Below are 15,683 nucleotides of genomic sequence, written 5' to 3' on the forward strand. Positions count from 1 at the left end.
TAGTTAATTACGGGATTTAGTATGTATATCTTCAATAATGTTTTTTAATTGATTAAGTAAAAACGACGCTGAATGGTTGGATTAAGATTAGTTTTGTTTTATTTTTACATTACGTTTTGATGATGCTTTTGTACCTGGTTAACTGAACGACGCCGAATGGTTGGTAAATAAAGTGTTCAATGAATTTTAGTAGTTGAGGAAATTTTATTGATAAATTTTGATGAAGAGTTCTGCTATTTGATTCGGGTCAAATCCTAAAAATTAAAGTAAAACGACGTTGTTTCCTCTTCTATTTGAAATGCTGCCGTTTCACCCTAGCAAAAGCTCTCCTCTTTGTTTTTCCCTCTTCGTTCTTCGTTTTCGTCTTCTCCTCTTCGTTTTCATCTTCCCTTCTTCGTTTTCTCCTCTTCGTTTCACCAGGGAAATTTGTCATTCGTTTTGTCCTCTTCGTTTTCGTCTTCCCCTCTTCGTTTTCTCGTCTTCTTTTTTCCACCCAAATCTGGAAGTTTCTGCCATTCGCGCAGGCACGGTCACCGTCAACGTGGCAGCCATCACGCGCATCCTTTATTGAACTCACGAAGCGTCACAGTTATCACAGCCTCAGGTAATGCTTTGATCTTTAGCTTTTCTAGGTTACGGGAAAATCCGGCCAAGAGGTGGCAATGGAAACAATAGAAGAAACAGTTGAAACAAAGAATGAGATACGCTTGATTATGGTCAAAGAAGACGAAGAGTAAGAGAAAGAAGCGTCACCATATGAGAACAGCAGCGGCGGTGGGCCATCCTCGTCTTCTTCATCCATGCCGACTTTAGCCACAATCAAAGAAGAAGAAGAAGAAGAGGAAGGTGTCGTTGATGATGAACTTGTCAGTGGCGGATCGTTGCCAAAGCCAATGGAAGGATTAAACGAGGTGGGTTCACCGCCGTTTTTGAGGAAAATATATGAGATGGTGGAGGATCTGGAAACCAACCCTGCTGTTTCTTGGATCAGCAGTGCAACTGAGGAAAGCAGGCAAAGTGACAGTAAGAGAATCAACTCTAAAGAAATTAGGAGCTGTCCACTTCAAATATGGTGTTGTTAATGAACATTTTGAGGTCACAAAATTTGCACTACTGGAAACAATAAAGGAAGCAGTACCAAAGATGTGGTCACTAGAAATGAAGAGTGCCTGGTCCGAAGCTTACGATCAATTGGTTGCAGCCATTAAGTCAGAGATGAAGCCCTCCTCTTAGAGTTTCCTGAACAAATTTCTCTTCCCCTATAATATTGAAGAATTTGAACAAGAGCATTGTTTATTTGTTACTCTTTGCATTGGTACCCATGTGTGTTTCTTATGCCTTTTTGTATTAATCACTTGTGTTCAACTCTTAAATCTTAATAATAAAAGTTTGTTCCTAATATTTGCATTTAAATATTAACATGTGTGTTAGATGATTTGCCTCTTTGATTCTGTTGCTTCATTCCCGTGCATCTATCCAACTATACTGATTAGTCCTAAACTGGTTTCAATGCTCTTAACAAGGAAAAGCTTCAAAATAAGCTCTTCTTTTTTAGTTGTAAGTGTGTTCTCTTCTATTGTGTTATTAATGGATCAGTGAAAAGGGCTAACAATTCTTCTGGAATGTGTTTGCACTATGTATAACAACAGTAAATGAATTCAAAAGATTAATGTATAATGAAGTTAACTTTCTATAATGAAGTTTGTTGTGTTTCATTTATATCATATTTGTTCTTTTCTATTGACAGTGATCCAGTTGAAAGAAAAGTAGGGGAAGACAAAATGGACAACATCTAAGAAGCATCTCATGGCTTTAAGCCGGTAAAATTTCGTGCTTCTAATGTTTTCTTGCTGCCGAATTCTTGAATGTAGGAGTTCAGCACTCAATTTTCACGAACCAGTTGGCGTTTTGCAGCTTGGAAGCTCTGTACTTGAGGTTTTGCAGTTTGCAATTTGCAGTCTACAGATTGTAAGTTCTGAGTGGAGTGTTATGGTTCACGCTTGCGCAAATAGAAGGATAAACAGAATTCTCACATGCTGCACAGGTGGAATTAAAAGGAAAACAATCAAAGCCAAAAAGCAATCAAAGCAAAAGAAAAAAGTAATCAAAGCAAAAAAAAAGCAACCAAAGCAAAACGCACCGTTTTTAGCAATATTCGGGGCGCGGATTCGGGGTTTATTTCGGGGTAAATAACTTTTTCCTTTGATGAATTCACCCAAGAAAAATGATGTTTGTCCCGGGTTAAATCCCAAAACAACTGTAAAAGTCATCATTTTAGCTCTTATTTTTGTTGGAGTTGATGTTTGTCCCGGGTCAACCCTTGGGTCAAACTCTGAAATTTGGATAAAACGACGCCGTTTTGTATTTTTTTTTTCTTCGTTTTCAATCTTGTAAAACGACGTTGTTTTTCGATTTGTATTACAATTTTCTTCAATCGCCTTTTTCTTCGAATTTCCACATAACCCAGTGATAGAACCCAACTGCAAGACCCTCAAGTGTTATTTTCTTTCTAAGAGATATGATTTGGCTTAGATAAAACGAAAGCAAAATTTTAAATAAAGATGAGTTTCAGCATTTGAGTTTTAGGTTTACAGTGGCTGCAAAAATTTTTTGACAGAAGATTTGAGTAAGGTGAGGTACGGTCATCTTCGATAATTTGGAACAAGCCTTATTGGTACTGTCTTCTTTAACAATAGTCGTTAACAAACTATAGCTTCCGAATTAATTAACAAACAATTATACAAATGAAGAATGTCAATGCGCATAGCAGACAAACCGTTAATTAATTACCTAAATCGAATGAAAGATTTAAGAATTCGAATTCAATTAAATAACAGGGATCGAAATTCTTGACAAATTCACATAGAAAAGTGAATAAAATATATTTACCTTGCTCGTATTAATGATAGAACAAGACATTAAACAATAATTCACCTTGCTTGTAATAGTCTAATAGATAGAAGATGAAATTGAGCCCTAATTTGCCATTTCTTCCCATATATTTACCTACAGCTATCCACATCAAATAGTAGTCTATAATTAGAGAAGAAGAAGAAGGAAAAAAGTTCAAGAAAGCTGTGGTGGTGGCTTGGCAAACGGTGCATTCGAAGGTGGCTGTGAAAGGGATAAGGAAAGAAGGAAATAATAAGGAAAGAAATTAAAGGGATTTGATGTCAAACGGTGCGTTCGATGGAGGCTGTGAATGAGAAAAGGAATTTAATGCCAAATGGTGTGTTTTTGGATTAGTTAAATGGTGCGCTTTGGATTAGTTAAACGGTGCGTTTTGTTCTGGGATTTCTTTCGGGACTTAAGTTGGGGCAAGTATTATTTTCATATTTTTTTTGTTCTGATTTGTTGTTAAACGACACTGTTTCTGCTTTTATTTTTTTTTCTTTGTTCTGATTTGTTGTGAACGAAGTTGTTTTAGTTATGACACATCAGCTTCTTCTTCCTCTTCGTTTAGCCCAGCTGCAGAACCCTTGCTTCTTCCTCTTCATTCTCTTAAAAAGCTGCAGAACCCTTAATCACACAAAAGAAAAAGATTGAACGGGGACGAGTTTTCGACCTTATCCCTGGAAGATTAATTCTCGGCATTGTCCCTGACAGAACATTGATTCTTGCGTGTGCTGCTTCAAATATATATGTTGATAACATTGTTGAACGACTTGTTCCTCACATGTATTTGGCAATCTTCTAGGCATGTTCTAATTTTATTATAATCCGAGTATTGTCATTTTTCCATATTTACATGGTTTACCATTGCAGATAGCATGGTGATGGCATGCAATGTAGCTTGATTAAATAATTAAGAATGAAAAATGTTGTCAATTTGTGGTTTTGGTATCACTTCTATGATTTTCACAATCTGAATTTTTCCTTACTAGTGCAAATATGTGCTTTAACTTGAATAAATTACCACCATCCTGACCAAATGAGACTAGATTAATGAATGATATATTAAATTATGGTTGGGTTCTGAAGTATTTGCAGTTGGATTGTGTTTGCTAGTGAAACGAGGCTGTCTAGTGAAACAAGGACAACGTGGCTGTCGGTCGATGAAGGAAAGGGCAATTGGGTTCTTCCGATGCTTTTGCTTTGCCATTTATTCTAAATCCTAAACGTCGTTGTTTCATAGATAATAAAAAAAATATAATAGACAAAACAGCGTTGTTTCACACCGTTTTGAGGTTTGACCCGAGACAAACATTAGCATTGTTCACCCAAATGTGTTTGTAATTTAACTTAGAGTATACGGGATGAATTTTTGGAAATTAGCTAATAAATCTAGAAAAATAGTAACCATTTAAATAATCATCACTATATATATATATATAGTGATGATTTTTTCTTGGACATGTTTTCTTTTTCTGAGCTAGTCAAAACATTCCATGCATAATGCATTCTCATCCATTTGTTCATTTATCATTTTTCTAACTAAATTAGCCTTTTTATATATGCTTGCGTCGAATTGAATCTACATAACACTAATAATCATTTCTCAACAACTTTGATTAACATTAGGTTTATGTTGCATTTACTAAACTGGAATCGGAATGGAATGGAATGAGAATGAGAATAAAAATAAATTGTTTACTTGAACTGCATGAATCAGAATCCAAATGAGTTGGACTGTCATTAATGTGTTTATTTTGTTTTGAAATCGAAATCGGAATGAATTAAATTGTCTTAAATTATTAAAAAGCCCTTAATAATAATGACAATAATAAAATTAATAAAAAAATTGTATTATTAATTCAAATTATTATTATTATTTTATTACAATATTAAAATTTTATTAAATTTATTATTTTAATTATTATTATTTAATGTTACGATAATGTTAATAACAAAATAATTAAAATAATAAAGTATATTTTGATAATAATAATAATAATAATTAATAAAGGACCTATTTGCAAATAATCTAAAATTTTTAAGTATTTTCAAAAATCTCATAGGGACCAAAATATAAAAATGACAAAAGTTGATTGAGGGCAATTTGGGGATTATAAAAATTAATAGGGGTAAAATGGAAAGTCTAGGGAATGGAGATTAATTCTGAGGGGGCTTGAAAGCACAGGTAAATATAGGTAAGAGTATAATATGGCAATACTCGATCACAGTCGAAATGGTGATGATAAATAATTAAAATCATATCAAAAGCTTATCATTCCCTGAAGTGAATGTAAGCATTGGAATTAATGATAAAAGAATATTATCTTTATAGTAGTCATAATTTCTTATGATAATAAAAAGTATTGAAAAAGCCACCTGAAGTGGAATTTTCTTAAGTGAGCAGTTTAATTTCTATTGCTTATGTTTTTTTATATTCATTTCTTTATACTTTATTACTATATTGATTGATATAGCTGGTTCTATGATACCGTCTATATTATTATTGCTTTATTCTTATGTTGAGACATGTGATTGATTCGTTAATACCGCCAATAGTGATATTATTATGTTAATATGGTTTGTTTAATATTGTTTGAAGCAAAATGTATGCATTATATTTGGTCTTGTAGACCTGATTGAATATTCTAGAAGAGTAATAATCAATAAAATTTTCTGAAAGAAATATAATCTTGTTAGTAAGTAGAACGAAAATTATGTATCTCAAATGCTTTATATTCAGTCAGATGTAGAAGAAATTTGATGCATTTTAAAAGTTATATACCAAAATGGATATCATATCGAGATTTAAGTATAAATACTGTGAAGGTATCAAATGATCTGAACAAAAGTGTTAATGGTTTCTACATGATGGTTGTATTTTGGACGACATTATTTGGTGCACGTGTTGAGCCCACATGGTTCATTGAGCCATATCATTAAGCCCTTGGATTGTAACCAAAAGCTAATTTAATCAATCATTCCATTTTTTTTCACCTCGATTGTTGTCATTTTTTTTCCCCTAATTTGCTAACTTCCCATTTTCTATTTCATTTGCATCTGCAGTGCATGATAGCAGGCTCCAATTTCTAACCTATAAGTGCCAGGCTAAAATACTTGCTGTCAGTTAACCTTTCATTGTTTAAACGTGTAAAAAATGATAAGAAAGTTGAGTGAAGAACAGAAAAAGTAATTCTTGCTGCCATTGCTAAGAAGGAATAGAGTATGCATAGATTTACTTAGCAGTATGTCGTCAGCTTGTTTGTTGATTATATGGAGTTATGTGACAATTTTTGTAGACAGAAAAGGCGGTAATGCATGTATTCAATTTGAACTAAATCATGTAAGTTTATTTTATAAGTTATAAAAGTAATTTTGTTTTATTTTTTTCTTCTTTTAACTTTGGTAATGTAAAAAAAATAAAAAATAAAAAATAAATTGTAGTTCAAGGGCACGAAATGCAATAGTGTTAGTAAAAAGACCATTTATACGGGAAAAGATAAAAAAAACTTAAGGCAGTTGTTAATGTTTATTTATTTACTTATTTATGTTAGAAAATAGAATATAGTAAAAAAAAAATAATTTGCATGCTTGCAATTTGATGACTCAGTTTTCAGGAATATTGGAACTGTAATTGCTGCATATAAGCTCTCTACACGTCCGTAGACTGCGAATGACTACAAGAGAAAGAGGTCGAATTGGTATGTAATTTCGCTTTATAATGTTGTATTTCTAGCAAGTATCCATCCATTTTTTTATGCTAGCCTTTATTGACTTGCAGGCAGAGAAAAAGAAGGTTTGCTTTACTATCTCCAATGTCCGAAGCATGTGTGTTGAGCCTAGCTGTGTGGTTTTTTCTAAGTGGCATCAGTTCTACTAGCACGACAATGTAAATGATCAGCCTGTGTTTCAGATTTAAGGTTTAAGAGTTGTAATTGCTAGGATTTAGGAATCAAACCTAATAATTTTGTGAAGTTGGCTCAATGTATCATTACAACTGTGTTTCCTTTTGTATGTGATTTGTATGCTGGGAGCTTAAAAAGAAAGTAAAAAGTCTACTTTCATAAAGAAGTAGCAAGTTAGTTTTTATTTTATTTGGCATTTGTGTTTTCGGGTGGGGGACGTGAGGCATGAGTAGCTGGCCAGGCCCAAAGCCTGCAAAAATTAAAGAATAATTTTTTGAATTTTACCATTTACTGCTTATAATTTTATAATACTCTTTTGGTATAACCTGTAACTATTGTGGTGCTAATTTTTGAGGCTGTAGCGCAATATCAAAAAAAAAAAAGAAAAAGAAAAAAAAGAGCTCAATATAGAGCTTAACCAGTTAGTAAGGGTGTTCGCAGATTAGATTTGTGGATTGGATATCAATTCATATCTAATTCACCATTTTACATATTGGTTTGCATATTAAAATTTTTTAATTCTATTCATTCTACTAACAAATTAAATAAAAAAATCTAATATAAAAATGATTTTATTTCTGATAAAATTTAAAATTGAATAAGATTTAAATAAATTATGTGTTTAAATAAAGTTAGAATAATACAATCAAAGTCTTCAAATACAACACAGTGAAAAGAAAAAAAATTACATTTGTTTAAATTAGTATGTGAAAATTAATTAGAGTTATAAAAATTAACTAAAAGTAATTATTTAGAAAGTTATATTTGTTTGTTTAATTATTCAATTATTTAATTATGTTTATTATAAATTATTATCGGATGAGATATGTATAGTGTTAATGTAACAACATTTTAACTTATTTATTTGTTAATAAATAGTAACACCACATTTCAAATACAAATTCGTAAATTTTTGCAAATTTATAAAAGTAAATTTATATCAAATCCACCAATCCATAGATCAAACTTTTACGGATTAATTTTTTGCGGATCAGACAGTGCACTGCCCACATTTAGTAGTACGCCATCATAGACATGTTTCGGTTAAAACTAGGATTAGGGTTTTGGGGCGTGGAGATTGAGGGTGGTGGTGGAGATCAAGTGACAGAAATCGGCTGGATAAATGATCTCATTTTGGTTTTTGTCTGGAATAAAATATGTTGATTTGTGCCACATTTATACAATCAGTTTAGTTTTAGGAGTTATTGTTGTTTTGGTGAGGTGTTATGTAGGCGTCACTTTCTCGAGAAAATTTTTTTCTTGAAGAGAGAAAATTTTTGTTGATTTCGCAGTTCCGATGGGACTTGGGTGGGTTTTTTTTTTTATATTTGTTTTCCTTTTGAAGTTAATTACAGGATCAGTACTTACAGCTTTCACTAATATTTTTTTTTAATCGATTGACTAAAACGACGCCAAATGGGTGGATGAAGATTAGTTATGTTTTTATTAGTACATTACATTTTTATAATGCTTTTGTATCCGGTATCTGAAACAACATCGAATGGTTGGATTAAATGAAGTGTTAAGAGCCCCATTGTACTAAAAATAAAAAATAAAAAATGAAGTGTTCAATGAATTTTAAAAATTTAGGAAAAATTATTGATAAATTTCGATGAATTCACCCAAATGTGTTTGTAATTTAACAAAGAGTATACTGGATGAATTTTGGAAATTAGTTAATAAATAAGATCTAGAAAAATTATAATCACTTAAATAATCATCATTAAAAAAAAAGATATAAAATTCGGAAAAGCGAGCAACTTTTTCTTTGCATGTTTTCTTCTTTCTAGCCGGTCAAAACATTCCATGCATTCTAATCGAATCTACACAACACTAATCAACCAATAATGTATACAAACATCGATATTTTTTGTAACTAACAATCGTTTTTGAGCAGTGAATGAAATAGTTAGGATCTCAAACCTCTTCCAAACATACCGTTAAAATGTTGAAACTCTTGTAACCAATGCAAACCTAAACACTTATAAACATATCATCAATATTAAAAGATTACATAGTAAATGGAAAGGAAACTCTTCCACCCATATAAGAGAATTGAACAAAACATTTGTAGGTAAAATATCTTCTGCTTGATTACAAACTCTTGAAATATGACAAAAAGTAACTTACTAACACCAATATATAATACCAAAATTTGTAAAGATATTACTGTAGTATAAATAAAGTACAAGCCAAAAGTCACATATAGTTTATATGTGAATAATAAAACAAAGATCACACAAAAATTTACATTAAGGAGTTGATGAGACCGTAGACAACAAGAAGGCCCATAACGAGAGAGAGGTCAACACAAGGCTTAACCTCCATCGATAATACATCTTCACCAAAAACAACTCCACTTCTTGCTTCTTTTCTCTTCAGCTCAGCAACTGTGTCTCCAAAGTTGTCCACAATCTTGCATGCACACTTACCATTCAAGCTTGTCATAGCATAATTATATGGATGATTATCATCCAATCCCAAAATAACCTCACAATCTGAATTTCTCCTCAACATATTGAAGCTTTGTCGAACTAGGAAATCGGGCCTTTTAGTATTAGTTTCGACTTTCCCAGTTGATTTGTAACCTTCCCAGAACCCAAATAACCTGAAATATCTCTGCAATAAATTTGTATAATATTAAAAGCATATATTTACATACTGTTAGTATTAATGTAAAAAACAATTAAAAGCTTTTGGTTCGGTTGTTACATGTAAAAAAGTTATATATATAATAATAATTGTACCTTTTTTAAGATGGTGAACAGAACTCCTCCATCAAAATCCATGAGATAAACTTCATTGTTGCTCTTGGAGTTGTAATTATCGACGCGATACATGATGTGTCCATCAGAATCAAAAACAGTGCAGCCTTTGCCATTCAAGACTAGAGACTTCATCCAGATTGTGAAGGTTTCTCGTTTTGAACTGAAGTAGCATGGAGCTGAAGAAGAAGAAGAAAGTAGCCCACGGGGATGAACTTTTTTGGCCATTATACAATTAAGTTGAATTTTGTTTGTGGATTAATTCAACAACACTTTCCAAGCTGCTTTTAAATGCTCAAACAGTAGGGTATACATGATATATATATATATATATATTATGATCAATATAATAACAAGTCCTTTTTGAAAAAGTTGGAGATAAACATAAGCAGCTGTTAGACAAGTGGGGTTATTAATTAATTGAGAAAAAAAGGACGAATATAAATTGTAACATTTCATGCAATGAAGCTAAAATTAGTGACAATGGCTGGTTTCAAAGTTGAGTTATAATACTAAACCACTTGATAATTATGCACATCATGTTTCTTGACTTTTTCTCTTCAGTAATAAACAAAAGACAATTGTGATTGATCAGCAACGTTCTTGAATAATCACAGGATAATAACATTTTCATTAGTCTATGGCGATAGATTTGGACCTTATCGTTTTGGTGACTCGGAGGCTCTATGTCATCTGGAGCTTTTACTATTGCAATGTGGGGATTAAGTCAAAACAGCTTCTGAAATTTCTGATGTAGTTCAGATTACAGATGGATATGATTATAATTAAACGCCAAAAACTTCATTCTGCACTTTTTGATTTGTTTAGATTTGCTTATGCAGGCATCTGCTGAAGCATGCGTGCACTTTAGAATATACTGTTGCTTCATCAAACATATCTAGTACGTGATCATCGTATGCAAGAACCTTATAACGTTATCAGTGAAAGAAAAAACTTAAATCCAATAGATAACAGACCTAACAATAGTGTTAAGAATAAAGTTGCAGTATTCGCCCCACAACAAAACATATATATCTAATTAAACGTACATTTAAACACCACTGATTTTCTTTCTTGAAAAACTATTTACACCCACCTCTCATATGTGTTATATGTTACTTAACAACCTTTTTTTTTAACACTTCTTAAAAAAAAAAAAACTCTTTCATCTCTTATTTTTTCTCTCTTGGATTAATCATTTTTTTTCATTTTTAAACCAAAAAAAAAATCTTTAGCTTTATACGGTTCTTTTTTGTTGTAGAAAATATAAAATAATTAATAAAGTACGAAGTGTTGCCCCCAACAAGTGTGCTCTCCCAAGAATGGGGAGCAGAGATTCTACCCCCAGAGTTCCACCCCCATGATTGAGACGCAGAAAATATGCTCTCCCAAGAATGGGGAGTATGAATTCTACCTCAGGGTTCCACCCCTAGGATTGGACCCCAAAAAATATGTTCTCCCAAGAATGGGGAGCAAATGTTCTACCTCTAGAAATGGGCCCCAGAAAGTGTGCTCCCTCAAGAATGGGAAGCATGGGTTCTAACACCAAGAATGAGCCCCAGAAAGTGTGCTTCCCCAAGAATGGAGAGCATGGATTCTACCACAGGATTGACGTCCTAGAAAATATGCTCCCCTAAGAATGAGGAGCAAAGGTTCCACCTCCAGGAATAGACCCAAAAAAATATGCTCCCCAAGAATGGGGAGCAGAGGTTTTGCCTCCAAGAATGGGCTCCAGAAAGTATGCTTCCCCAAGAATGAGGAGCAAAGGTTCCACCTCCAGGAATGGGCCCCAGAAAGTGTGCTCCCCCAAGAATGGAGAGCATGAATTCTACCTTAGGATTGGGGCCCCAGAAAATATGCTCCCCCAAGAATGGGAAGCAGAGGTTTTAGCTCCAGGAATGAGCCGCAGAAAGTGTGCTCCCCCAATAATTAGGAGTAGAGGTTCTACCTCTAGGAATGAGCCCCATAAAATATACTCCCTCAAGAATGGGGAGCAAGGATTCTACCAGGGATGAACCCCAGAAGCCATGCTCCCCAAGACTGGGGAGCAAGAATCATGTTCCCTCAAGAACATGGCGCAAGAATTAGGCTCCCCAAGAATGGGGAGTAGGAGTGGAGGATGGCAGAAGTCATGGTTCTAAACAGCCTTTGACCCAGTTCTATATTATGGATCGCACAAGAAAAGTCAAGTCCAAGTAGAGGAGCTATTGTTGAAGGACAATTGAAGGACATTGCTTGGCCTAGAAACAAATTAAGTAGAGTTTGACTCATATACAACTTATGAAAAGGTAGAGATACTTTGTAATTAAAATCATAGAGGATAGAGGAAAGTTAGATAGAGTTTAAATTAGAAAATAACTTTATCTATAGAAGGCTATAAAAGTAAAGGTCTCTCAGAGTGTAAAGGATCGGGAAAAAAATACCAAAAAAAGAGGAAGTCAAGTTGTAAGTGCGATCTTAATAAAATATTTGTCTTTTTCCATCGGTGGATGTAAGTCAAAGGCTGAACCACGTAAATTCTTTGTGTTTTTTCGTTATTTTGCTCTTGCGTAAATTAATTTTTTAAGTTAACCAGAAATCTGCGTCAACACTTTTCTAGATCAAAAATGGAATAGAGGCTAGGGCCTATGTGCAGTCATCAATGGAATTATGTTAAGAACGACTAATGGCATACTAGACAAGCGAACTTTTAAATGATCCGTTTATGTACCGAAAATAATTGGGAACTGAAAATCATAAATTGAAAAATTAGAAGGCTTTTTAAGGAAAGCACGATAGCAAGTGGGGGAAAGAAATCTTCCTAATCTCATTAAAGAGTAAAGACCCATTTTTTTTTCCCTTCATAATCAGATTTACTGCACTTAGGCAATTGGATTGAATGATGGGAGAAGACCGGAGTCAATGGCTGGCATTGAATAAATTCCATAACTTCAAGGAACGGTCTTTTAAAAATGGATTTGAACAATAAGAAACTGAATTGAAAAAATTGAAAAATTGAAAGAATTGATGAAATACTGGGTTCTATGAGAAGTTATTTTATTTAAGGTTATTTTTATCATTAAATGAGCCGTTAAAAGATATTTATATTATATTATTTTTAAGTATTTTAGTAGGTTAAATAAAGAAAAAGAGATTTTAAGAGGTTTTTAGCGGGGTGCTAATAGTATCACTCTAAAAATAAGCCTAATCAACATATATTGGATTTTGAAAAAAAATATTATTTATATATCTTTCATAGTTGTTGTAAAATGAAATTATTTTTCATCTTCCTAAACTTTCTCAATAATAACCTTAAACGATCTTTAAGACCGCATTTATGATGATATTAATGATACTAAAAATAAGTCTCAATAGTTCAAACATTAAACACGGTTCAATTGGTTTATAGCAAATTTAAATATGGTTCAAATGGTTTATGACATATCACATATTATATCCTCATGACTGACTAATAAACATGGATTTCCATTTAAAAATTTGCCATAAACGGCACTCATACACCTGCATACTTATTTTTCTGGGCATATACATAGACCTGGGCTCCACGTCACGAATACGTGTATATAAAAAAAAAATGTCTATTTCCATATAAGATTGGAAAACGACCAACAATTACATGAAATGATAAAGAATTAAACTTCATACGGTAAGCAAAAAAGAAAGCATTTTTTTTTCAACTTTACGCAGGTCAAATGAAGTGGAAATCTCATCAACCGACTCTAAGCATTCTGTTTCCTATACATATATTTTTTACGTCACTAAAACCATCGAAATTTGGTCAACAAGATGATATAATGATATAAACTAAACATTGGGTACTGCAGATTAGTTTATTATTTCAAAGGACAACTTTCGAATTACCTCCTTATGAAATAACAATCTTTGAAGTACTTTAAATTATTGTAAACTTCAACTCTCATTTTTATTTAATTATTTGATCATATTTTTATTTAAAAGATAAGGGAATAATGGGGGTAGGTCAATGAATTTTTTTTTTGGGTTTTCTTAATAAAAGTGGGGGATAAGATAAGATTTATAAAAATTTGGGTTGTATTTTAAAAAATGTCATTTCATGAGAGGTAATCTAAAAATATTTTTTATTGGGTGAGGATATTTTCACCCTCACCGCATAGTTTATGTAATCTACCTAGTTTCAAATTATTTACAAAAAAAATCACATTATTTAATAATTTTTTTAAAATTAAATAATTAATTAATCATATCTTTCTCTCCATAGCTCATTAATGTTAGTTTAAATCTAATCTTAATTTTACTGTTTTATCCTTATAATGTGCAAATGACCAAGTACACATGCTTTTGTGCCATATGTTTAAACAATCAATGAGGATTTTATTGGTTAATTGTTTAAATTTTTCCTTGTTTAAATTAAATTCTTAAAAATAATGTTAATTCTTTATAATTATTTTTCAAATGGCATGAGTTTACAAATTTGAGGAGTTGAAATGTCAATACCCTTTCATATTATATCTTGAGTTGAGATCTTAAATTACCCTCAAGATTATGTTAATTGATAAGTACATAAACTTTATGTCTCTATTTGGTATATATATTCAAATAGAGCTTATATAAGTAAAATTTTTGTTGGTAGAGCTTTTATAAGTAGAATTTTCATTAAAAAAATTTAGTTGATTGACTGTCAGTGAGAGTTTTTAATTAAAAATTATAGAATTAATTTAATAGGTAAGTTTTTTAAAGTTATATTATGAAATGAATAAAATGAAATTGTTAAATAAGTAAAAGATATTTTAGATATTTTAACATTTAAAAAAAACTTTTCAAATCTCTATTTCCAAAAGCTTAAAATTTGAGTTCTTGTTATTACAAGTAAAATAACTTATTTATTCTTCAGTAGCTCTACTTAAAAAACACCAAATAATAATAAAAAAGTTAAATAAAATTTATGAGATTAAATAAGAACTTATAACCATTAAATAAATCATACTAAAGAAGTACTAAAATACATTAAAAGTTGGTTAGCGGACCAATTTTATAATAAATTGTAATTTGCGTCACTTTAAGCTTGCATTTGCATTATCTTCGCAGAAAAAAATAATAATAATTTGTATGCGTGGTTGGAAACCATAAAGAATTGACCACATTTAGACATTTCCTTAATCACCAAAGGTTAGCTGGCAGACCAATCTTATAATAAACTGTAATTTGTGTCATTTTTAGCTTGCATTTGCATTATAATAATTTGTATGCGCGGTTGGAAACCATATAGAGTTGACCACGCTTAGACATTTACTTAATTATCAAGTCCTTCCTTACTTGGCATTTGGTTAAATCTCTCAAGCTTCAGTTATCCAAATAAAAAAACATAATCAAGTGCAAGAATAAATGTTTCTTTTTTTACTTTATTTACACGAAATATATAAAAAGAATATTCGAATGTTTCTAATAGTTAAGATTTCAGAAACGAAAGAAAAAAAGAGCTCTATCTTTTCATACCAAATAAAGAACATAAACAAGTTTACATTGATTTAAAATAATTAAATCAATTTAGAATTGTATATTTTTTATTTAAAAAAGAAAAAGACATTCATACTCCCAATCAATAGTTAAACTATTATTGTTCTAGAAATTGACAATTAAACTTTTATAATTTATAAATATGCTTCTAGTTCCACTTTTGTGAGTGAACATTAGCATTATCTAGTTAAAGTCGGCCAGTGAGACAATGGGGGATACACTTCATTATTGAGAGAAAAATAATTCGAATCACCGGTTGAGTCACTTAAGTAACTACTCAGTGATAAAGTACGTAAGAGTGTAGAGACAGTTATGAGGTTTGCCAAGTAGTAACCACTCTTTAAAAATTATCGCTCGCTAATTATTTCAACTTAAATAAGCGAAATTCATCCATCATAGAAGGTTTTTTATGTCCATTTATGAAATTATAAAATTTAAATATCTAATTCTAAAATGTTGAGATCTAAACATCCACTGGAATAAATTTTGAAAATCCATGTATAATTTTCTTTTATGCATATAGCATATCCAATATTTTTATTGTGGGTATAGTATTGAAATTAAATATCAAATAATATAAAATACAAAATAAAAATGGCCTTGCCCTTAAAACCAGCAATAGAATGGG

The 15,683-nt window shown here is 31.6% G+C and overlaps 1 protein-coding gene across 1 annotated transcript; it reads right to left on the minus strand.

The window, feature by feature from the left end:
• Positions 1-8,766: 8,766 nt before the first annotated feature.
• On the minus strand, positions 8,767-9,841 carry LOC102609600 (protein LURP-one-related 11-like). Its single transcript, XM_006466068.3, has 2 exons — positions 9,545-9,841; positions 8,767-9,416 (listed from the first exon to the last, which is right to left on the minus strand). Exons 1-2 carry the CDS (start codon positions 9,788-9,790, stop codon positions 9,045-9,047), a joined length of 618 nt encoding a protein of 205 aa, XP_006466131.2. The 5' UTR covers positions 9,791-9,841; the 3' UTR covers positions 8,767-9,044.
• Between the last annotated feature and the right edge of the window lie 5,842 nt (positions 9,842-15,683).

This window comes from Citrus sinensis, chromosome 7 (genome assembly GCF_022201045.2).
Source record: "Citrus sinensis cultivar Valencia sweet orange chromosome 7, DVS_A1.0, whole genome shotgun sequence".
NCBI classification, from domain to species: domain Eukaryota; kingdom Viridiplantae; phylum Streptophyta; class Magnoliopsida; order Sapindales; family Rutaceae; genus Citrus; species Citrus sinensis.